Here is a 24,352-nt window from a genome sequence, read left to right as displayed (position 1 = left end):
GTTACAGCGTTTTTTGTGTTTCTCTTTTTGAGTTATGGCGTTTCCTGTTTGACGAAAATACAAATCTTCAAGGTTTATAAGCAAACCAAGAACTCTTATTAAAGGAAAAGACAATTGAAATAAGCATCACCAGATAGTCTGCCGAAAACTACACCCCCCTTTGGTAATATTTTAGACTGTTTTAAATGGAAGTACATGCATTTTAATATTTGAATTCTAATATGAGCTTTATGGACCTCACGCCAATGGCCCGGTACTACATGTACGACGTCACATAATTTTTCTTCTTCATATCTTTCCTAAAGAGGAATTTTTGTGAACATATTTTGGATAGTAAGAGCTATTCCATCATCAAAGTTGTGTGTAAAGTAAGCAGAAGCGCCTTGTGACATCAGAGTACCTGTACACCGGCTAAATGACTCTTACGGTTCACAAGAGAATTTAGACATGTGAATGCATATAACTCTCTACAAATCTAAAAAATGCAAGCAGGTAAGCCAAGTACATTGTGCTAGTATCAATTATCTCAGTCGTGCAAAACATGTAATGAGTATAATCCAATACAAGTTATAAAATAGATTTTATCTATTTCTGCATCTGTACTAGTACTGTATCAAATTATCATAGGTGACGCCCTAGCATCACAGTTTGAGTTGAACTTGAGTTGTACCCAGGAGAAGATAACCCATATTTGCTTTACCTGAAGATTGGTTGTAGTACACATGGGTTGCTCCGAGAAAGTGCCTAATATATTCGTCAATTTGAGATATGGTTTTCAAATGATTTCCAGCCGCTTTGGGTGAATATTTGTTTTAGAAAATAGATCTATAGAAAAAAGGTCACAGGAAACTCCGGGTGGCAGATGAAATAAGATTCCACTTGGCAATGCCTGTCTGTAATTGTCTTCGCAGTCAACCTTTAATCTCACTCATATGTCTGTTAACACAGGGAAAGTATGGCTATAGTATTTAAGTATGGAGGCATTATCATTTACCGCAATTTAGACGGCAAAGGATTCTAAGTTTTGGGCTGGTGTGCATTCACCAATTAAGCCTACGCTTTGCAAATACTATAGCTACATTAATAAATTGAATTTAATTTTGACGTTAATTAATTTTGAGAAAGATTCAGAAGAGAAATACCGTAGTTAGCATGTACACACCGCATATTCTGTTATTTTGAACACAGTGCAAGCAAAGGAAAATCGCTTTGAGATGTAAAATCCGCAATGACTTCTTCTGAATGTCACCTGAGATAGCTTGTTCGAATCACCCTAAGTACTGATAAACGCAAAATGTGATAAATAAATTAGATACTTTCACCACTAGTTATGCCTTGGTAATATATCCCAATGTCATATTTGATATATGCATGTTGTAAGATATAAGATGAAACCTACAATGCCTTCGTTTAGACGGCGACACTATAACATTTGCAGTGCCATATTGTATCCAAAAATAAAGCGTCTCAACGAACAGACATATGTCCCTACGTCATAGCTTAAGATTTCAATCGCACGATCCCGTATCTCATTTATACTTTTGTCTTAGCTGCCCTGTGCCAATCATCAGCGAACTCTTTGGACACGTGATTAGAGTAGTGTTGGTGAAAACAAAGCCAATTTAACTCTGGCAAGATACACCTTGAATCTGTTTTTACCATAAAAAAGTGAAAAATATAAATTTTGGGTAGGAAATTCCTGCTTAAAAAGTAATGTGTATGGTGTACTGCAAAACCAACATTTTGCCCATTTAGTTCCTTGTTATTTATCACCTTTTGTCCCTTTCGAGTAATCAAGATGCTGGAAACTATGAATTAGTCAGTTCCAGATGTACAAACAGCACAGCCAATTGAAACTTTGTTTCAAATTTCTGTCGTGAAAGTGCCCAGAGATAAAAGTGTGTGCAAGTCTTATCAATAGGGCCACCAAAATGGCAAGCCGAGTGATACGACGACTCAGCTCGGTACAGCGGAAAACTGACTGGTTTCCTTGGAGATTAATAAAGTGTGGTTGTTCCTCTGTTGAAGAAACATCCATTACATTTTCCTGAGTAAAATTAGATATCGCTTCATGTCATGATTTCGCTTCACCCGACTGATGTGTAAAATACTCAGTTTTCAGCCGTATATATGGAAGAAAGCATACCGTATAAGAAATTGAACATGATTATACTTAATGCATATAAGGGAACTGAACTGTCATCAATGACCTTGACCCAATTAATTTTGCAGTGAGTTCTGAATCTTCCACTTAACTCTCGCGTTAATGTTTGCGATTTCAGGATATTGAAAACAAGCACCAGATAGATTTACCAATCAATCATTTCAAAAACAAATCTTTCAGTTTCGCATTTTCTTCAGAAGTCTCTACTTTCGATCTTAACAACTAATAGGCCTAACACTATAACAACAAACAAGATGATTTTGGCCGCAGTTCTTCTTTATTGCCACTTATATACAAGAAAAGATATATTCACTTATCATTAGCACAAACCCGCTGCCCCTGATGCAGATTCTATACCGAATAAGCAAATACACTTTAATATTTAAAAAAATACATCCATCCGCTGTCCAAGAGAAAGTAATACCTGTTACATGGCTTATGGGTCATCTTTAGAAAGTCTTGTTCATAAGGTCAACAAATTCTGCAAAACAAACCAAGAGAAACAATAAGTACATTAAGTAGCCTCGTTGTCGTCAGCCTGGTCTATTCAGAGGCTTCTGCATGGTAAATATATATATATATATATATATATATATATATATATATATATATATATATATATAGGTTTGAGGGGGATAGGGGAATGGTGGGGGTGCGGTAAAACAGACTGCCCGAAGAATTGCTAAGTACGTGACAAACCTTTCTGACTTAAAGTTGTAGCTGCCTTAAAGCATTGAGCACCAGATAGAAAGACACAGAGACAAGCTTACCGTTGTACTCAATTGTGCCGTTATTGTCAGCATCGGCCACTTTGAAAAGAGCGGGAACGTCAACGTTGACACGCAGCTTCTCAAAGACATAAGCGACGTCCGCCTGTGTGAGTTTTCCAGATCCACTGCGATCATAGATACGGAAGGCCTCTCTGTACTCAGAGTCGACGTTGCGTAACTGCTTGAAGGTGCGTACGTAGTCTATGAAAGCCTGGAAGTTGATTCCTCGAGCTGCATGGGAAGATGAAAACAACAAGAAGCGTTAAAGCATGATGCTGTTCTTATCCTCTGTGACCTTTCTCCAAAACCAAAATTAGTGTACACTGGAAGTGCAAGTAAAACTTTCACTTCATTTCTACCATCTCCATGCAGTAACAAAGCCTACACTACATTCTCAGCGAATAAACTACATTCTTTTTTATAACGGAATTTTTCCGACATCCAACACTAAAACCATACTACCTTGCATGAGAGATCATATACCACAAAAGATAAAATACGCTTTGCCACCGGTTTTGGAACAATTATATGGCGTTGCTCTAGGCAATAAGTTCTTGGTGTCGAAACCAAACTTATAAAGCTTGCGGTGTTATGTGGCATGAAAAATGGCCAACTATGATACTAAATACAACTGATTTCACAAAGAACTGAATAGAGGCGATAACTTCAAAAAAGCTTCCCTATGGTAGGCCTATCATTAGTACATTTTACTGTGACAGTGAGTACACAAGAGCTGGGAATTCTCGATTCTCTTCAAAACCTACGAACACATGTCCGGTTCATCATTTGCCACACTTCATTTTTAGCATTAGAAAGATTGGATTTTCTCTTCACTTGTACTTACGATCAACGCTGACACTGTCCAGGATTCTCTGAATCTCACTGTCGCTCGGATCCCGACCAGCGCGCTCCAGAATCGCCTTCAGTTCATTTCTACCAACAACGCCACAGTTGGACACTTTGTTGAAATAGGCAAGGAAGCCTACAAAGTGAAACAAAATCAAATTCAAGAACAAAAACAATTTAACGAGGCTAATTATAGATACAGAACACAAGTGGTAAGTGAACTTAACTTTCTGTATTCTATATTTGAACACGCTATGCACTGGTTCAGAATTTCTGGCATTCTTCTTCATGTTAACGTCTAATTCCGCTTAAATCGGGGCCACGGGTCATCTATTTAGCATGTTGAATTACACTGCCACGTTGGAAATGTGAACAGTTGCAGTTAAAGCCCAAATGAGATATATATTATGATTATCGATAACCTTTATACCACATGTAGCATGGTATGCGATTTTAAAGCAGATTCAACTCATTCGCCTAGTACATTCCTTGAATCCATCCAACATCATTGAAAACTGTTGACTGCTTCTCTTTGCAGGATTTCGGCGTAATTTCGTACTTTATAAACCCTTGAGTTGTTTGTTGGTTTGTGTTAAAAGTCATTTTGGAAATTGTTTTTGCGATTATTGATCTGGAATGCCCATCGGAATGTGGATGGCTGGTATATGAATGTTTGTTTTAACGCATAGATTCAGAAGCCTTGGACGGGTCTCTTTACATCCGTATGCCTAAATGAAAGGAAAATATAATTTTCAAGCTTACCTAAGTATTGTCCAGAAGGAATTCCAAGAGGCTGAAAGAGTGAAAAATATAAGAAGACGTGAATTTTATAAACACCTTTTGGAAGACTATTCAGGACATTGGTGAAAATAAATGGCGAAACTTAGCAACATTCACCTCTTTTATATATCTAAAATTTTGACCACGTCATTTTCCACACAGTTTCAAAAGTTAGCTTAAAGGTTTTTAAGTTTAAGTACGATAGTTACAAAAGTCATAACCCGATAAGCTAAATAATAATCAATATACGTAAAATGCAATATAACTGAAAGACGTAAATATAAAGAGTAAAACCAGAGCAGCGACGACAGTGTGAAAGGTGGCAATGGTCACACATAACCGGTGATCGATGACCTCTTGTCATTTTACTTCAGTTTGGGTTTTAATCTAATTGTTCGTGCAAATGCTTAAATAGTAGCAAATTACAATGCCGAATGCCGAATTCGTTAAAAAATATGCAGTGATGTTAATTTCAATTTATTAGACCTCACTGGTCTAGAATTACTCAAAATGGATTAAAGCACACAATATTACCCAGAGCAAAAAGTATTTTCTAACATTTAAGGGTTCCAATTTCTTAAAATAATTTGACCACTAATCTGAAAAATACTCACCATGGTGAATGAGGATGAAGGCCTTGGTCGACAGCTGGAAGGATGGACAGAGAGCAAATGTGTCTGTGTCCGGCAATTCGATTCCTTAGCCTTATATACACAACCCACGGGACAGGGAGGAGCTTAAGAACGAGACATGCCAAAATCCGGTTTTGTGAGGTCAGAATAATAATCCAGACCTCTTAAGATTCTCCTGTTCCGGAACACTGAACACTGAAGATTTTTCCTGTTTCATCTACTGCACAATGAGGAACCTTTCTTGCGTATAAACTGCCATGGCGTTTTCCGGTAAATGGTTTACACATATTATAGCGGGACAATGGAAGTCCAGGTTGATTACATCTGATTATTTGCAGGTTGCCGAATTTTTCTCATGCACAATTACCAGTTGGTTTCGGGTATACTTCAGTACTTCTTTATTGTTGAACTAAACATTGTACTGAAACCAGAGGACCAGTTTTGTATGTTAGCACATGAAAACACAAAACTAGGCTGCACCCTCCTTCCGTGTTCAGCTGGTTTTGACGACATGTCAAAATACTTTCAATGGCCTTCTGTCATTCTATATCTATTTAACTCTTTACATTTCAAAGATTGTATTCGCTGTTCAGCTGGTTTTGACGACATGTCATTCCATACCTGTTGAACTCTATGCATTTCAAAGTCTATATTCGCTTTGAGTTGGATTTGTAATTTGAACATTATAAATCTTCAACTTTGAATGAAATTATACAAATGATATAATACAATTTAATCATGTATACATGTACTTGATATATTCTATAGACTACAGAATGGAAAGTAAAACTACATAAACAAGTTCACAAGTACGAGTAGAAATCCTACCTGTTGTTAATTTACCTCACTTGGGTTTCTTTCCAACTGTTTATGTAAATATTTAAAAAGCAGCAGTTTACATAACTCCAATAAAATCATGGTGTAGTAGCAGTCAGGATTTGGTCAAAGTTGATTTATTTATACAGCGGTTTAACAACACCTTGCTCACATATAAAACCATGAAACAGCAATCAAAGGCATGAATGTTCAGCAAACTTAAAAGTAAATCATAGAAACAATTATGGACACAAATACTACAAAGCCAAACTACAGAAGTTAAACTAACTCATACCAAATTTTGTTCAGTGATAATTTTCACTATGTCGCATTGTAAAATTCTCCATGCATTGCATAGGTGAATAAGGCAGTGTCATTTTCCCGAGGTAAAGTTCGACATGCTTTAGTGTGTACTATTATCCAGGCGTTCCAATCTATGGATTGTGACCATATAAAGCCATTCAAGAGTCCTGAATAGCCAGAATAGGAACAGCTAATTGCGTCTCCACGATGCATGCTGTTCGTTACGTCAGTGCTAGTAATCTGGCCCGAGACAAACACATAGGCTTTATTCACAAAGACTACGCCCCACCATTATTTCAAAGGGCAGTTCAAAGTGCAGTTCAAAGAGCAAACTTTCAGACATGCTAAAGAAACGTACAGTAGGGCCATATAGACAACAGTGAAATTCAGCATTGAAATTTAATTCGCATAAACTGTTTAGTTGCAGTCAACTGTACATCCAAAAGAGTCCCAAAAGCTACAAGTTTTCCTTCCATTTGTACTATTCAAAGATCTCGTGTGATATTCAAAGATATTACCTCGTGTGTAAGTTATAGATTTGGTTGAAAGTAAAATATCAAAATATATATCGTCTAAACTTGGGAATTACCTAAACTTTATATGGTCATCAGCATTACCATTCCTAAAACAGTAGCCATTCATGCTTAAAAATTGTAAACATTAAACCCAGAATTAATGTTAGATAATAAAATGTCTGTCAACAATAAAAAATTTATCCACAGTATCTCTTTTCTTTTACTCTTTGACATGTGTATCTAATGATCACGGCACCCTGGCATGCTTAGGTACCCACCAAGACATCCTTAGGTTTTGTGAGCTGGAGAAGTCCTCAAAATAACAAAATAAAACAGTGTTCCAGTTTTCACGAAAGCTTATAGCCCTGTCCCAATCAGTTGAAAATAAGACCTTGAAGTCAATAATTTTATTGTACCAGCTATACAAACGATTATAGCTATATCAATATAGTTTTCGTGTACTATTAAAACATTAGCCAAAATATGATGTATGTCAACCATATACAACGTTAATGGTTTATACACAGATTTCGGAAGTGCTCATATTGACGACTGTATACGGGTGTGTCGCCTTAAGCATACTTAAGCTTACTTTTTGTCAGATTTATCTCTTACACCCGAATGAATAAATGTATTTTTGGAAATTAAAGATGATAGGAAACATATGCGTGTCCTTAAATAATTGAATAAAATTGTATTGATAGTTTTTTTCTTAGAATTTAATTTTACTGATGGGTTTTCGGTCATTTGTTGTCCTTGTCTATGTCTTTCATGTACATTTCCTTAGCATAACGGAAAGTTTGCTGCTTTGAAATAACTGGGGTCAAAACAGGTTTATAATTATGTAACATCCCCACTGTTTTTCTGCCTTGGGGCAAGTGTCAAACAGAGAAATGTCGCTTTCATTCACTGTTTCATCATCAAAGTGGAACCGTTGGGTAAGGGTGGTTTTGATTCTTCACCAATTCTTAAAGAATAAAACCATTCCTGAAAACACCAAGTGGGGCTACCCGCTGTTGCAGCTTACAATGAAACGGTCTGAATGTATTACAACTAAGTAAAACGTGATCCAAATATTGTTCCACTTGACATGGTCCCACAGTTCTGTAGAGTGTACACAGACACTCATGTAACCAGTACAAGAAACACCAGCACGATGTGACGCTTACACTCCCCGTAAAACTCTCAATGCGTAAATATGGAAGTCAACATCTATAATATAACCATGTGTTAATGTTGATAGTATTGTTTTCATTAAATACATCAGTGTACATATGTATATCTGCGTCTTAATTCCCCCAAAAAGTTAGAACTAAGTTTATTCTGTACGCATCTTAGGTACTTTGATTTCCTGGGCTGCCTTGCATGTATTTTTATTTCATGAAATGATACAAGCAATAACTTATAGTATTTACTGAATGTGATATAAAGTTAAAGTATCAACGAAAACACTTCCCATATGAAATACCGTATATTTCGAAATATCTATAGATCTTATTAATTCAGTACATTTGCTTCTAAACTCTAGTCACTCAGTGCCATTCATTTAGACTTTACTTTCTAATTACGGCTACGAACGATTATTAAAGGAAAATACAACTCAAACTTGAAATAAACATCAGCACATAGTCTGCCGGAAACTATATCCGTGATTCTATTTTTGAAATATTTCAGACTGTTTTAAATGGAAGTACATGCATTTTAATATTTGAATCCTTATATGGGTTTTATGGATTTCACTGCCACGGTACTACATGTACGATGTCACATAATTTTTCTTCTTCACTTTTACGTAAAAAAGGAATTCTTGTGAACATGTTTTGGGTAGGGAGAGCTATTCCAGCATGAAAAGTTGTGTGTTGAGTAAGCAGAAACGCCTTGAGACATCAAAGTACCTGTACAACGGCTAAATGACGCTTAAGGTTCACAACAGAATGTCTTTCACGTCAATGTCTTCGTTTAGACGGCGACCCTATAACAGTTACAGTGCCATATTGTATCCAAAAATAAAGCGTCTCAACGAAAAGACATATGTTCCTTCGTCATAGTTTAAGATTTGAATCGCACGATCCCGTATCTCATTTATACTTTGTCATAGCTGCTCTGTGCCAATCATCAGCGAACTCTTTGGTCACGTGATTAGAGTAGTGTTGAGGGGTGGGGGTTGGAGAGCTCCGTGGCTCAGTTGGTTAGCACGCTAGCGCAGCGTAATGACCCAGGAGCCTCTCACCAATGCGGTCGTTGTGAGTTCAAGTCCAGCTCATGCTGGCTTCCTCTCCGACCATATGTGGGAAGGTGTTCAGCAATCTGCAGATGACCGTGGGTTTCCCCCGGGCTCTCACCATAATGCTGGCCGCTGTCGTATATGTGAAATATTCTTGAGTACGGAGTAAAACACCAATCAAATAAATAAATCAATAAATAAATCGAGTAGTGTTGGTGAAAATAAAGCCAATTTAAGTGAAAAATATAAATTTTGGATAGGAAATTCTTGCTGGAAGAGTAATGTTCCCAATCTTCCACTATGACTTATTCGGTGTACTGCAAAACCAACATTTCACCCATTTAGCTCCATGTTATTTATCACCTTTTGCCAACTTGCGAGTAATCAAGTTGGGGTATCCGTGGCTCAATTGGTTAGCGGGCTAGCGCAGCGTATTGACCCACGAGCCTCCCACCAAATGTGGTCGCCGTGAGTTCAAGTCCAGCTCATGCTGACTTCCTTTCCGGTCGTATGTGGGACGGTCTGACAGCAACCCGCGGGTGGTCGTGGGTTTTCACCAGGCTCTGCCCCGTTTCCTCAAACCATAATTCTGGGCGCCGTCGTATAAGTGAAAAATTTTTGAGTACGGCGTTAAACTCCAATCAAAAAAATAAATAAATAGTAATCAACATGTTCGAATCAACTTGGCCAGATGAATTGGCCAGTTCCAGATGTACAGACAACACAGCCAGTTGAGGCTTTACTTAAATCTGAGTCGTTGAGGCTTTACTTAAAATTTGAGTCGTGACAGTGTTTAGAACAAAACGTGTGTACAAGTCTTATCAATAGGGCCACCAAAATGGCAAGCCAAGTGATACGACGATACAGCTCGGTACAGCGGAAGTGTGGTTGTTCCTCTGTTGAAGAAACATCCATTACATTTTCCTGAGTAAAATAAGGTATCGCTTCATGTCATACTATCGCTTCACACTACTGATGTGTGAAATGCTCTCTTTTCAACCGTATACATGGAAGAAAGCATACCGTATAAGAAATTGAACACGATTATACTTAATGCATATAAGGGAAATGATCTGTCATCAATGACCTTGACCCAATTAATTTTGCAGTGAATTCTGAATCTTCCACTTAACTGTCGCAATAATGTTTGCGATTTCAGGATATTGAAAACAAGCACCAGATAGATTTACCAATCAATCATTTCAAAAACAAACCTTTCAGTTTCGCATTTTCTTCAGAAGTCTCTACTTTCGATCTTAACAACTATTAGGCCTAACACTATAACAACAAACAAGATGATTTTGGCCGCAGTTCTTCTTTATTGCCACTTATGTACAAGAAAAGATATATTCACTTATCATTAGCACAAACCCGCTGCCCCTGATGCAGATTCTATACCGAATAAGCAAATACACTTTTACATTTAAAAAAAAAATACATCTATCCGCTGTCCAAGGCCTTAGAGAAGGTAAGACCTGTTACATGGCTTATGGGTCATCTTTAGAAAGTCTTGTTCATAAGGTCAACAAATTCTGCAAAACAAACCAAGAGAAACAAACATTAAGTGAATTTTATCCTTTGTGGTCTCTTATCTATAATCTTTTACACCATGTAAATCCGGCTATTTAAGGATAATTAGTTTTTCTTAAGTTTCAAGAACGCTTCAGGTTTTTGGCTGCTGTCAGGTCTAGGGATGAAGATAGCGGTTCGTGCCTTGAGAAAATCCCTGAACTTCGCCAGTCAACTGACTGAACTACTAAACATATGTAGCCTCGTTGTCGTCAGCCTGGTCTATTCAGAAGCTTGTGCATGGTATATATATTTATATTCAAATGATTGGTGTACGGCGGTGATAAGGTTTGTGGAGGATAGGGGGAGTGGTGGCGATGAGGTAAAACAGACTGCCCGAAGAATTGCTAGGTACGTGACAAACTTTCTGACTCAAAGTTGTAGCTGCCTTAAAGCATTGAGTAGCAGATAGAAAGACATAGGCACAAACTTACCGTTGTACTCAATTGTGCCGTTATTGTCAGCATCGGCCACCTTGAAGAGAGCGGGAACGTCAACGTTGACACGCAGCTTCTCAAAGACATAAGCGACGTCCGCCTGTGTGAGTTTTCCAGATCCACTGCGATCATAGATACGGAAGGCCTCTCTGTACTCAGAGTCGACGTTGCGTAACTGCTTGAAGGTTCGTACGTAGTCTATGAAAGCCTGGAAGTTTATTCCTCGAGCTGCATGGAAAGATGAAAACAACAAGAAGCGTTAAAGCATGATACTGTTCTTGTCCTCTGTGACCTTTCTCCAAAACCAAAATTAGTGTACACTGGAAGTGCAAGCAAAACTTTCACCTCATTTCTATCATTTCCATGCAGTAACAAAGCCTACACTACAATCTCAGCGAACAAACTACATTCTTTTTTATAACGGAATTTCCTGACATCCAACACTAAAACCATACTGCCTTGCATGAGAGATCATATACCACAAAAGATAAAATACGCTATGCCGCCGGTTTTGCAACAATTATATGGCGTTGCTCTAGGCAATGAGTTCTTGGTGTCGAAATCAAAGCTTGCGGTGTTATGTGGCATGAAAAATGGCCAACTATGATACTAAATACAACTGATTTCACAAAGAGCTGAATAGAGGCGATAAATGCATCAAAGCTTGCCTATGGTAGGCCTATCATCAGTACATTTTACTGTGACATTGTGTACACGAGAACTGGGAATTGTCGATTCTCTTCAAAACCTACGAACACATGTCCGGTTCATCAATTGCCACACTTCATTTTTAGCATTAAAAAGGTTGGATTTTCTCTTCACTTGTACTTACCATCAACGCTGACACTGTCCAGGATTCTCTGAATCTCACTGTCGCTCGGATCCCGACCAGCGCGCTCCAGAATCGCCTTCAGTTCATTTCTACCAACAACGCCACAGTTGGACACTTTGTTGAAGTAGGCAAGGAAGCCTACAAAGTGAAACAATATCAAATTCAAGAACAAAAACAAATTAACGAGGCTAAATATAGATACAGAACACAAGTAGTAAGTGAACTTAACTTTCTGTATTCTATATTTGAACACGGTATGCACTGGTTCAGAATTTCTGGCATTCTGCTTCATGTTAACGTCTAATTCCGCTTAAATCGGGGCCACGGGTCATCTATTTAGCATGTTGAATTACACTGCCACGTTGGAAATGTGAACAGTTGCAGTCAAAGCCCAAATGAGATATATATTATGATTATCGATAACCTTTAGACCTTTAAAGCAGATTCAACTCATTACATTCCTTGAATCTATCCAACACCATTGAAAACTGTTGACTGCTTCTCTTTGCAGGATTTCGGCGTTATTTCGTCCTTTATAAACCCTTGAGTTGTTTGTTGGTTTGTGTTAAAAGTCATTTTGGAAATTGTTTTTACGATTATTGATCTGGAATGCCCATCGGAATGTGGATGGCTGGTATATGAATGTTTGTTTTAACGCATAGATTCAGAAGCCTTGGACGGGTCTCTACATCTATATGCCTAAATGAAAGGAAAATATAATTTTCAAGCTTACCTAAGTATTGTCCAGAAGGAATTCCAAGAGGCTGAAAGAGTGAAAAATATAAGAAGACGTGAATTTTATAAACACCTTTTGGAAGACTATTCAGGACATTGGTGAAAATAAATTGGCGAAACTTATCAGCATTCACACTCACCTTTTATATATCTAAAATTTTGACCACGTCATTTTCCACACAGTTTCAAAAGTTAGCTTAAAGGTTTGTAAGTTTAAGTACGATAGTTACAAAAGCCATAACCCGATAAGCTAAATAATAATCAATATACGTAAAATGCAATATGACTGAAAGACGTAAGCATAAAGAGTAAAACCAGAGCAGCGACGACAGTGTGAAAGGTGGCAATGGTCACACATAACCGGTGATCGATGACCTCTTGTCATTTTACTTCAGTTTGGGTTTTAATCTAATTGTTCGTGCAAATGCTTAAATAGTAGCAAATTACAATACCGAATGCCGAATTCGTTACAAAATATGCAGTGATGTTAATTTCAATTTATTAGACCTCACTGGTCTAGAATTATTCAAAATGCATTAAAGCACACAATATTACCCAAAGCAAAAAGTATTTTCTAACATTTAAGAGTTCCAATTTCTTAAAATAATTTGACAACTAATCTGAAAAATACTCACCATGGTGAATGAGGATGAAGGCCTTGGTCGACAGCTGGAAGGATGGACAGAGAGCAAATGTGTCTGTGTCCGGCAATTCGATTCCTTAGCCTTATATACACAACCCACGGGACAGGGAGGAGCTTAAGAATGAGACATGCCAAAATCCGGTTTTGTGAGGTCAGAATAATAATCCAGACCTCTTAAGATTCTCCTGTTCCGGAACACTGAACAACTAAGTGAACAATGTAAACCAGCACAAAGATTTTTCCTCTTTCATCTACTGCACAATGAGGAACCTTTCTCATGGCAGCGTATAAACTGCCATGGCGTTTTTCGGTGAATGGTTTACACATATTATAGCGGGACAATGGAAGTCCAGGTTGATTACATCTGATTATTTGCAGGTTGCCGAATTTATCTCATGCACAATTACCAGTTGATTTCCGGTATACTTCAGTACTTCTTTATTGTTGAACTAAGCATTGTACTGAAACCAGAGGACCAGTTTTGTATGTTAGCACATGAAAACATAAAACTAGGCTACACCCTCCTTCCGTGTTCAGCTGATTTTGACGACATGTCAAAATACTTTCAATGGCCTTCTGTCATTCTATATCTTTTCAGCGCTATACATTTCAAAGTCTATATTCGCTTGAAGTTGAATTACAAACTACAGCAGCGACGATAGTGTGGTAATTCACAAGTACACAAGTAAGAGTAGAAATCCTACCTGTTGTTAATTTATCTCAGTTAGGTTTCATTCTAACTGTTTATGTAATACTTAAAAAGTAGTAGTTTACATAACTCCTATAGAGTCATGGTGTAGTAGCAGTCATGTTTTGGTAAAAGTTTGCACATGATTTATTATACAGCGGATTAACAACACCTTGCTCACTTATATAATAATGAAACAGCCTTTATTTAGCAAACCTAAAAGTAAGTCATAGAAACAATTGTGGGCACGAATAATACAAAGGCAAATTGCAGAAGTTAAACTAACTGCTACCATTTTTTTTCAGGAATGATTTTCAGTATGCCGAATTGTACAGGCATCATGATTACACAGTTAATAAAGACGTGTATGGCCAACATTTTTAGCTGGAGAAAAAAAATTGATTTCCAATTAAAACATATTGTGGGTGGGGACGAGAGATGGCAGCTCCAGCTTCGAACATGGAACTGATCTCCATGCATTCCAAAAATGAATAAGGTAGTGTCATTTTCCCGAGGTAAAGTTCGACATGCTTCAGTGTGTACCATTGTCCAGGCGTTCCACTCTAAGGATTGTGACCATATAAAGCCATTCAAGATTCCTGAATAGCCAGAATAACAATAGGTAACCGCGTCTCCACGATGCATGCTGTTCGTTACGTCAGTGCTATTAACCTGTCCGAGACAAACAAATAGGCTTTAAGTATGAAGACTATGGCCCTCCAATATTTCAAAGGGCAGTTCAAAAGGCAGTTCAAAGAGCACACTGTCAGACATGCCAAAGAAACGTACAGTAAGGCCATAAAGATAACAGTGAAATTCAGCATTGAAATTCAGTTCTCATAAACTGTTTAGTTGCAGTCAACTGTACATCCAAAAGAGTCCCAAAAGCTACAGGTTTTCCTCCCATTTGTACTATTCAAAGATCTCGTGTGATATTCAAAGATATTACCTCGTGTGTAAGTTATAGATTTGGTTGAAAGTAAAATATCAAACTATATATCGTCTAAACTTGGGAATTACCTAAACTTTATATGGTCATTCATGCTTAAAAATTGTATTTATTAAACCCATAGTATTTCTCTTTGCTTTTAACGTTAGATAATAAAATGTCTGTCAGTAATAAAAAATTATCCACAGTATCTCTTTTCGTTTATTCTTGGACATGTGTATCTAATGATCACGGCACCCTGGTATGCTTAGGAATCAACCAAGGCATCCTTAGGTTTTGTGAGCTGGAGAAGTCCTCAAAATAAGACAATGCTCCAGTTATCGGGACTGCTTGTAGCCCTATCCCAATCAGTTGAAAATAAGAACTCATTCATTTAAACGATTTTTTACTCCAATGAAAACCTACAGATTTGTGAAGACCTCGAAACCAATTATTCTACTGTATCAGCTATACAAACGATTATAGCTATATCAACAAAGCTTTCGTCCAAAAAAACATTAGCCAAAAAATGACGATATGGAGCACATACAACGTTAATGGTTTATACACAGATTTCGGAAGTGCTCATATTGACGACTGTGTAAGCTTGTGTCGCCTTAAGCATTCATCAGCTGACTTTCCGTCAAATTTATCTCTTACACCCGAATGAATAAATGTATCTTTAGAAACTAAAGATGATAGGAAACCTATGCCTGTTCTTTGACTTAAATATGTTTATTTATTTCTATTTTTTCTTAGAATTTAATTTTACTGATGAGTTTTCATTCATTTTTTGTCCATGTCTATGTCTTTCATGTAACTTTCGTTAACATGTTACAAAGTTTGCTGCTTTGAAATGACTGGGGTCAAAACAGGTTTATAATTATGTAACATTCCCCTCCCCCCCCCCCCCACTGTCTTTTAGAGGTTTTAAGATGTGTGAGGGTGGTTTTGATTCTTTACCAATTCTTAAAGAATAAAACCATTCCTGAAGACAGTTCTTTATGACTTAGCTGAACTCTGTAATAATTCCTTTACGCTTAACTTTACGGATAGATTTGAGAAATATTAATTTTTGCCTTGATATTTCATGAAAAGTATAATTATGAAGCAGCTTGACATGAATCATGAAATGAATCATATGCTGACTTTACCTAAGTATAACTGAAGCGCGTTTCGCTGAATTCATCCACATAATACCAGCATTGGAGATGGTATGGTTGGTTGATGTTTGAGACATTGGAGTGTGCCAGTCCCCTGATGGAACTGATGTACACCACAACCATATGAACGATCTACGTTACTTCTGTATATTATTTCAGGTTATTCTGTCAAAAAAATAATTAAAATCTCCCGGAGGACACAGAACACTCTGCAACTGTCTGGAGAATTCTGGCCCTGTTCTTTTCTGGAGCAAGCAAGCCGTGCATTGTAAGGTGCTTAACACCAAGTGGGGCTACCCGCTGTTGCAGACAATGAAATTGTCTGAATGTATTACAACTAAGTAAAACATGATCCAAATATTGTTCCACTTGGCAATGGTCTCAGAGCTCTGTAGAGTGTACACAGACGCTCATGTAACCAGTACAAGAAACACCAGCACGATGTGACGCTTACACTCCCCGTAAAACTCTCAATGCGTTAATATGTAAGTCAGCATATATAATATAACCATGTGTTAATGTTGATAGTATTGTTTTCATCTATACGTTTTCGTCTTGATTCACGCAAAAAGTTAGAACTAAGTTTATTCTGTACGAATATAAAGTACTTTGAATTCCTGGGATTCCTTGCATGTATTTTTACTACATGAAATGATACAAGCAATACTATATGGGATTTACTGAATGTGATATTAAGTTAAAGCATAAACGAAAACACCTCCCATATGAAATACCCCATATTTCGAAATATCTATAGATCTTATTAATTCAGTACATTTACTTCTAAACTCTAGTCACTCAGTGCCATTCTTTTAAACTTTACTTTCTAATTACGACTACGAATGATTATTAAAGGAAAATACAACTCAAACTTGAAATAAACATTAGCACAGTCTGCCTAAAACTACATCTGTGATTCTATTTTTGAAATATTTTAGACTGTTTTAAATGGAAGTACATGCATTTTAATATTTGACTTCTAATATGGGCTTTATAGATCTCACTGCCAATGGCCAGGTACTACATGTACGACTTCACATAATTTTTCTTCTTCACATTTGCGTAAAAGAGGAATTTTTGGGTAACATGTTTTGGGTAAGGAGAGCTATTCCAGCATGAAAAGTTGTGTGTTGAGTAAGCAGAAACGCCTTGAGACATCAGATACCTGTACAACGGCTAAATGACGCTTAAGGTTCACAACAGAATGTCTTTCACGTCAATGTCTTCGTTTAGACGGCGACCCTATAACATTTACAGTGCCATATTGTATCCAAAAATAAAACGTCTCAACGAAAAGACATATGTCCTTTCCTCAAAGTTTAAGATTTCAATCGCACGATCCCGTATCTCATTTATACTTTTGTCTTAGCTGCCCTGTGCCAATCATCAGCGAACTCTTTGGTGCGGGTTGGAGGGCTCCGTGGTTCAGTTGGTTAGCGCGCTAGCGCAGCGTAATGACCCACGAGCCTCTCACCAATGCGGTCGTTGTGAGTTCAAGTCCAGCTCTTGCTGGCTTCCTCTCCGACCATACGTGGGATGGTGTTCAGCAACCTGCAGATGGCCGTGGGTTTCCCCTGGGCTATCACCATAATGCTGGCCGCTGTCGTATAAGTGAAATATTCTTGAGTACGGAGTAAAACACCAATCAAATAAATAAATCAATAAATAAATAGAGTAGTGTTGTTAAAAATAAAGCCAATTTAACTCCGGCCAGAAACGCCTGGAATCTGTTTTTTTTTTCCATTAAAGAAGTGAAAAATATAAATTTTGGATAGGAAATTCTTGCTGGAAAAATAATGTCCCAAATCTTCCATTATGACCTATTCGGTGTACTGCAAAACCAACATTTCGCCCATTTAGCTCCATGTTATTTATCACCTTCTGCCCCTGGCGAGTAATCAAAATGGGGAGGCCTCCGTGGCTCAGCTGGTTAGCGCGCTAGTGCAGCGTTATGTCCCACGAGCCTCTCATCAAATGCGGTCGCCGTGAGTTCAAGTCCAGCTCATGCTGGCTTCCTTTCCAGTCGTATGTGGGAAGGTACGCTGCAACCCGCGGATGGTCGTGGGGTTTCACCGGGCTCTGCCCGGTTTCCTCAAACCATAATGCTGGGCTCCGTCGTATAAGTGAAATATTCTTGAGTACGGCGTTAAACTCCAATCAAAGAGATAAATAAACAGTAATCAACATGTTCGAATCAACTTGGCCAGATGAATTGTTCAGTTCCAGATGTACAGACAGCACAGCTAGTTGAGGCTTTACTTAAATCTAAGTCGTTGAGGCTTTACTTAAAATTTGAGTCATGACAGTGTTTAGAACAAAACGTGTGTACAAGTCTTATCAATAGGGCCACCAAAATGGCAAGCCAAGTGATACGACGATACAGCTCGGTACAGCGGAAGTGTGGTTGTTCCTCTGTTGAAGAAACATCCATTACATTTTCCTCAGTAAAATTAGATATCGCTTCATGTCATGATTTCGCTTCACCCGACTGATGTGTAAAATACTCAGTTTTCAACCGTATATATGGAAGAAAGCATACCGTATAAGAAATTGAACATGATTATACTTAACGCATATAAGGGAACTGAACTGTCATCAATGACCTTGACCCAATTAATTTTGCAGTGAGTTCTGAATCTTCCACTTAACTCTCGCGTTAATGTTTGCGATTTCAGGATATTGAAAACAAGCACCAGATAGATTTACCAATTATTCATTTCAAAAACAAACCTTTCAGTTTCGCATTTTCTTCAGAAGTCTCTACTTTCGATCTTAACAACTAATAGGCCTAACACTATAACAACAAACAAGATGATTTTGGCCGCAGCTCTTCTTTATTGCCACTTATGTACAAGAAAAGATATATTCACTTATCATTAGCACAAACCCGCTGCCCCTGATGCAGATTCTATACCGAATAAGCAAATACACTTTTACATTTAAAAAAAAAATACATCCATCCGCTGTCCAAGGCCTTAGGGAAGGTAAGACCTGTTACATGGCTTATGGGTCATCTTTAGAAAGTCTTGTTCATAAGGTCAACAAATTCTGCAAAACAAACCAAGAGAAACAAACATTAAGTGAATTTTATCCTTTGTGGTCTCTAATCTATAATCTTTTACACCATGTAAATCCGGCTATTTAAGGATAATTAGTTTTTCTTAAGTTTCAAGAACGCTTCAGTTTTTTGGCTGCTGTCAGGTCTATGGATGAAGAAAGCAGTTCGTGCCTTGAGAAAATCTCTGAACCTCGCCAGTCAACTGACTGAACTACTAAACATATGTAGCCTCGTTGTCGTCAGCCTGGTCTATTCAGAGGCTTCTGCATGGTATATATATTTATATTCAAATGATTGGTGCACGGCGGTGATAAGGTTTGTGGAGGATAGCGGGAGTGGTGGCGGTGAGGTAAAACAGACTGCCCGAAGAATTGCTAGGTACGTGACAAACTTTCTGACTCAAAGTTGTAGCTGCCTTAAAGCATTGAGTAGCAGATAGAAAGACATAGGCACAAACTTACCGTTGTACTCAATTGTGCCGTTATTGTCAGCATCGGCCACCTTGAAGAGGGCGGGAACGTCAACGTTGACACGCAGCTTCTCAAAGACGTAAGCGACGTCCGCCTGTGTGAGTTTTCCGGATCCACTGCGATCATAGATACGGAAGGCCTCTCTGTACTCAGAGTCGACGTTGCGTAACTGCTTGAAGGTGCGTACGTAGTCTATGAAAGCCTGGAAGTTGATTCCTCGAGCTGCATGGAAAGATGAGAAAAGAATAGAAGTGTTAAAGCATGATGCTATTCTTATCCTCTGTGACCTTCCTCCATTAGTGTACACTGAAATTTTCACTTCATTTCTATCATCTCCATGCAGTAACAAAGCCTACACTACTTTCTCGGCAAATAAACCAGATTGCTTTTTTATAGCGGAATTTCCTGACATCCAACACTAAAACCATACTGCCTTGCATGACAGATCATATACCACAAAAGATAAAATACGCTTTGCCACCGGTTTTGGAACAATTATATGGCGTTGCTCTAGGCAATGAGTTCTTGGTGTCGAAACCAAACTTATAAAGCTTGCGGTGTTATGTGCCACGAAAAATGGCCAACTATGATACTAAATACAACTGATTTCACAAAGAGCTGAATAGAGGCGATAACTTCATCAAAGATTGCCTATGGTAGGCCTATCACCAGTACATTTTACTGTGATAGTGAGTACACAAGAATTGGGAATTCTCGATTCTCTTCAAAACCTACGAACACATGTCCGGTTCATCATTTGCCACACTTCATTTTTAGCATTAGAAAGGTTGGATTTTCTCTTCACTTGTACTTACCATCAACGCTGACACTGTCCAGGATTCTCTGAATCTCACTGTCGCTTGGATCCCGGCCAGCGCGCTCCAGAATCGCCTTCAGTTCATTTCTACCAACAACGCCACAATTGGACACTTTGTTGAAGTAGGCAAGGAAGCCTACAAAGGGAAACAACATCAAATTAAAGAACAAAAACAAAATAACGAGGCTAATTATAGATACAGAACACAAGTAGTAAGTGAACTTAACTTTCTGTATTCTATATTTAAATACGATATGAACTGGTTCAGAATTTCTGGCATTCTGCTTCATGTTAACGTCTAATTCCGCTTAAATCGGGGCCACGGGCTATCTATTTAGCATGTTGAATTACACTGCCACGTTGGATATGTGAACAGTTGCAGTCAAAGCCCAAATGAGATATATATTATGATTATCGATAACCTTTATACCACATGTAGCATGGTATCCGATTTTAAAGCAGATTCAACTCATTCGCCTAGTACATTCCTTGAATCTATCCAACACCATTGAAAACTGTTGACTGCTTCTCTTTGCAGGATTTCGGCGTAATTTCGTACTTTATAAACCCTTGAGTTGTTTGTTGGTTTGTGTTAAAAGTCATTTTGGAAATTGTTTTTACGATTATTGACCTGGAATGCCCATCGGAATGTGGATGGCTGGTATATGAATGTCTGTTTTAACGCATAGATTCAGAAGCCTTGGACGGGTCTCTACATCTATAAGCTTAAATAAAAGGAAAATATAATTTTCAAGCTTACCTAAGTATTGTCCAGAAGGAATTCCAAGGGGCTAAAAGAGTGAAAAATATGAGAATACATGAATTTTATATACACCTTTTGGAAGACTGTTCAGGACATTGGTGAAAATAAAATGGCGAAACTTAGCAACATTCACACACACCTTTTATATATCTAAAATTTTGACCACATCATTTCCCACACAGTTTCAAAAATTAGCTTAAAGGTTTTTAAGTTTAAGTACGATAGTTACAAAAGCCATAACCCGATAAGATAAATAATAATCAATATACGTAAAATGCAATATGACTGAAAGACGTAAGCATAAAGAGTAAAACCAGAGCAGCGACGACAGTGTGAAAGGTGGCAATGGTCACACATAACCGGTGATCGATGACCTCTTGCCAATTTACTTCAGTTTGGGTTTAAATCTAACTGTTCGTGCAAATGCTTAAATAGTAGCAAATTACAATGCCGAATGCCGAATTCGTTAAAAAATATGCAGTGATGTTAATTTTAATTTATTAGACCTCACTGGTCTAGAATTATTCAAAATGCATTAAAGCACACAATATTACCCAAAGCAAAAAGTATTTTCTAACATTTAAGAGTTCCAATTTCTTAAAATAATTTGACCACTAATCTGAAAAATACTCACCATGGTGAATGAGGATGAAGGCCTTGGTCGACAGCTGGGAGGATGGACAGAGAGCAAATGTGTCTGTGTCCGGCAATTCGATTCCTTAGCCTTATATACACAACCCACGGGACAGGGAGGGGCTTAAGAACGAGACATGCCAAAATCCGGTTTTGTGAGGTCAGAATAATAATCCAGACCTCTTAAGATTCTCCTGTTCCGGAACACTGAACAACTAAGTGAACAATGTAAACCAGCACAAAGGTTTTTCCTCTTTCATCTACTGCACAATGAGGAACCTTTCTTGCGTATAAACTGCCATGGCGTTTTTCGGTAAATAGTTTACACATGTTATAGCGGGACAATGGAAGTCCAGGTTGATTACATCTGATTATCTGCAGATTGCCGAATTTATCTCATGCACAATTACCAGTTGATTTCCGGTATACTTCAGTACTTCTTTATTGTTGAACTAAGCATTGTACTGAAACCAGAGGACCAGTTTTGTATGTTAGCACATGAAAACACAAAACTAGGCTGCACCCTCCTTCCGTGTTCAGCTGGTTTTGACGACATGTCAAAATACTTTCAATGGCCTTCTGTCATTCTATATCTATTTAACTCTTTACATTTCAAAGATTATATTCGCTTGAAGTTGGATTTCTAATTTGAACATTATAAATATTCAACTTTGAATGAAATTATTTAATGGTATACATATAACACAATTTAACCATGTATACATGTACTTGATATATTCTATAGACTACGGAATGGAAAGTAAAACTACAGCAGCGACGACAGTGTGGTAATTCACAAGTACACAAGTATGAGTAGAAATCCTACCTGTTGTTAATTTATCTCAGTTAGGTTTCGTTCTAACTGTTTATGCAATATTTAAAAAGTAGTAGTACATAACATGACTAGAGTCATGGTGTAGTAGCAGTCATGCTTTGGTAAAAGTTTGCACATGATTTATTTATACAGCGGTTTAACAACACCTTGCTCACATATATAATAATGAAACAGCCACCAAAGGCATAAATATTTAGCAAACTTAAAAGTAAGTCATGGGCACGAATAATACAAAGGAAAATTGCAGAAGTTAAACTAACTGCTACCATTTGTTTTCAGGAATGAGTTTCAGTATGTCGAACTGTACAGGCATCATGATTATATACAGTTAATAAAGACGTGTATGGCCAACATTTTTATCTGGAGAAATAAAATTGATTTCCAATTAAAACATATTGTGGGTGGGGACGAGAGATGGCAGTCCCAGCTTCGAACATGGACCTGTTCTCCGTGCATTGCAAAGGTGAATAAGGTAGTGTCATTTTCCCGAGGTAAAGTTCGGCATGCTTCAGTGTGTACCATTGTCCAGGCGTTCCAATCTAAGGATTGTGACCATATAAAGCCATTCAAGATTCCTGAATAGCCAGAATAGCAATAGGTAACCGAGTCTCCACGATGCATGCTGTTCGTTACGTCAGTGCTATTAACCTGCCTGACACCTGGCCCGAGACAAACAAAAAGGCTTTATGTATGAAGACTACGGCCCTCCAATATTCAAATGGCAGTTCAAAAGGCAGTTCAAAGAGCAAACTTTCAGACATGCTAAAAGAAACGTACAGTAAGGCCATAAAGATAACAGTGAAATTCAGCATTGAGAAATTCCAGTTCTCATAAACTGTTTAGTTGCAGTCAACTATACATCCAAAAGAGTCCCAAACCTACAAGTTTTCCCTTCCATTTGTACTATTCAAAGATGCTCGTGTGATATTCAAAGATATTACCTCGTGTGTAAGTTATAGATTTGGTTGAAAGTAAAATATCAAAATACTACTTATCGTCTAAACTTGGTAATTACCTAAACTTTATATGGTCATCAGCCTTACCATTCCTAAAACAGTAGCCATTCATGCTTAAAAATTGTACACGTTAAACCCAGAGTATCTCTATATGCTTTTAAATGTTAGATAACAAAATATATTCACTGTCAATGATAAAAATTTATCCACAGAATCTCTTTTCTTTTACTTCTTGGAAATGTGTATTTAATGACCACGGCACCATGGTATGCTTAGGAACCCACCAAGACATCCTCAGGTTGTGAGCTGAAGTCCTCAAAATAAGACAGTGTTCCAGTTATCGCGACAGCTTGTAGCTTTCTCCTAATCAGTTGAAAATAAGAACTCATTCATTTAAAATTTTTTTACTGTAATGAAAAACCTACAGATTTGTGAAGACCTTGAAAATCAAGGTCTAGCTTGTGTGGCCTTAAGCATACTTTGTATCATTTTAAATATCTTAGTTTCCCGTCAGATTTATCTCTTAGATCCTCTTATCATTGTTACCACTCTCCATAAAATTTTTGAAAAGGCTGTATAGAAAAACCACTGGTACTTCAACATGTCTCGAAACAAAAATAGCTGTAATCAACATGTATTTTTTTCGTAACCGTGACATAGTTACCAACCTAGCCTGCTATGTTAATGGTATCACTAAGGCTTTTGACGCAAAACTGCAGACCGATATTGTGTACCTAGATCTATTCTTTCGACAGCGTCTCTCAGGATATGATGA

At 37.7% G+C, this 24,352-nt stretch overlaps 1 protein-coding gene across 1 annotated transcript; it reads right to left on the bottom strand.

Moving 5' to 3' along the window:
• Window positions 1-2,613: 2,613 nt before the first annotated feature.
• LOC135467294 (uncharacterized) lies at window positions 2,614-23,689 on the bottom strand. Its single transcript, XM_064745063.1, has 8 exons — window positions 23,665-23,689; window positions 20,389-20,526; window positions 19,565-19,795; window positions 11,889-12,026; window positions 11,054-11,284; window positions 3,779-3,916; window positions 2,935-3,165; window positions 2,614-2,645 (listed from the first exon to the last, which is right to left on the bottom strand). The coding sequence occupies exons 1-8, from the start codon at window positions 23,687-23,689 to the stop codon at window positions 2,614-2,616; spliced, it is 1,164 nt and encodes a 387-aa protein (XP_064601133.1).
• Window positions 23,690-24,352: the final 663 nt, after the last annotated feature.

The sequence above is a fragment of the Liolophura sinensis genome, chromosome 6 (assembly GCF_032854445.1).
Source record: "Liolophura sinensis isolate JHLJ2023 chromosome 6, CUHK_Ljap_v2, whole genome shotgun sequence".
In the NCBI taxonomy this organism is placed as follows: Eukaryota; Metazoa; Mollusca; class Polyplacophora; order Chitonida; family Chitonidae; genus Liolophura; species Liolophura sinensis.
This window is presented reverse-complemented; position numbering and strand designations above follow the sequence as displayed.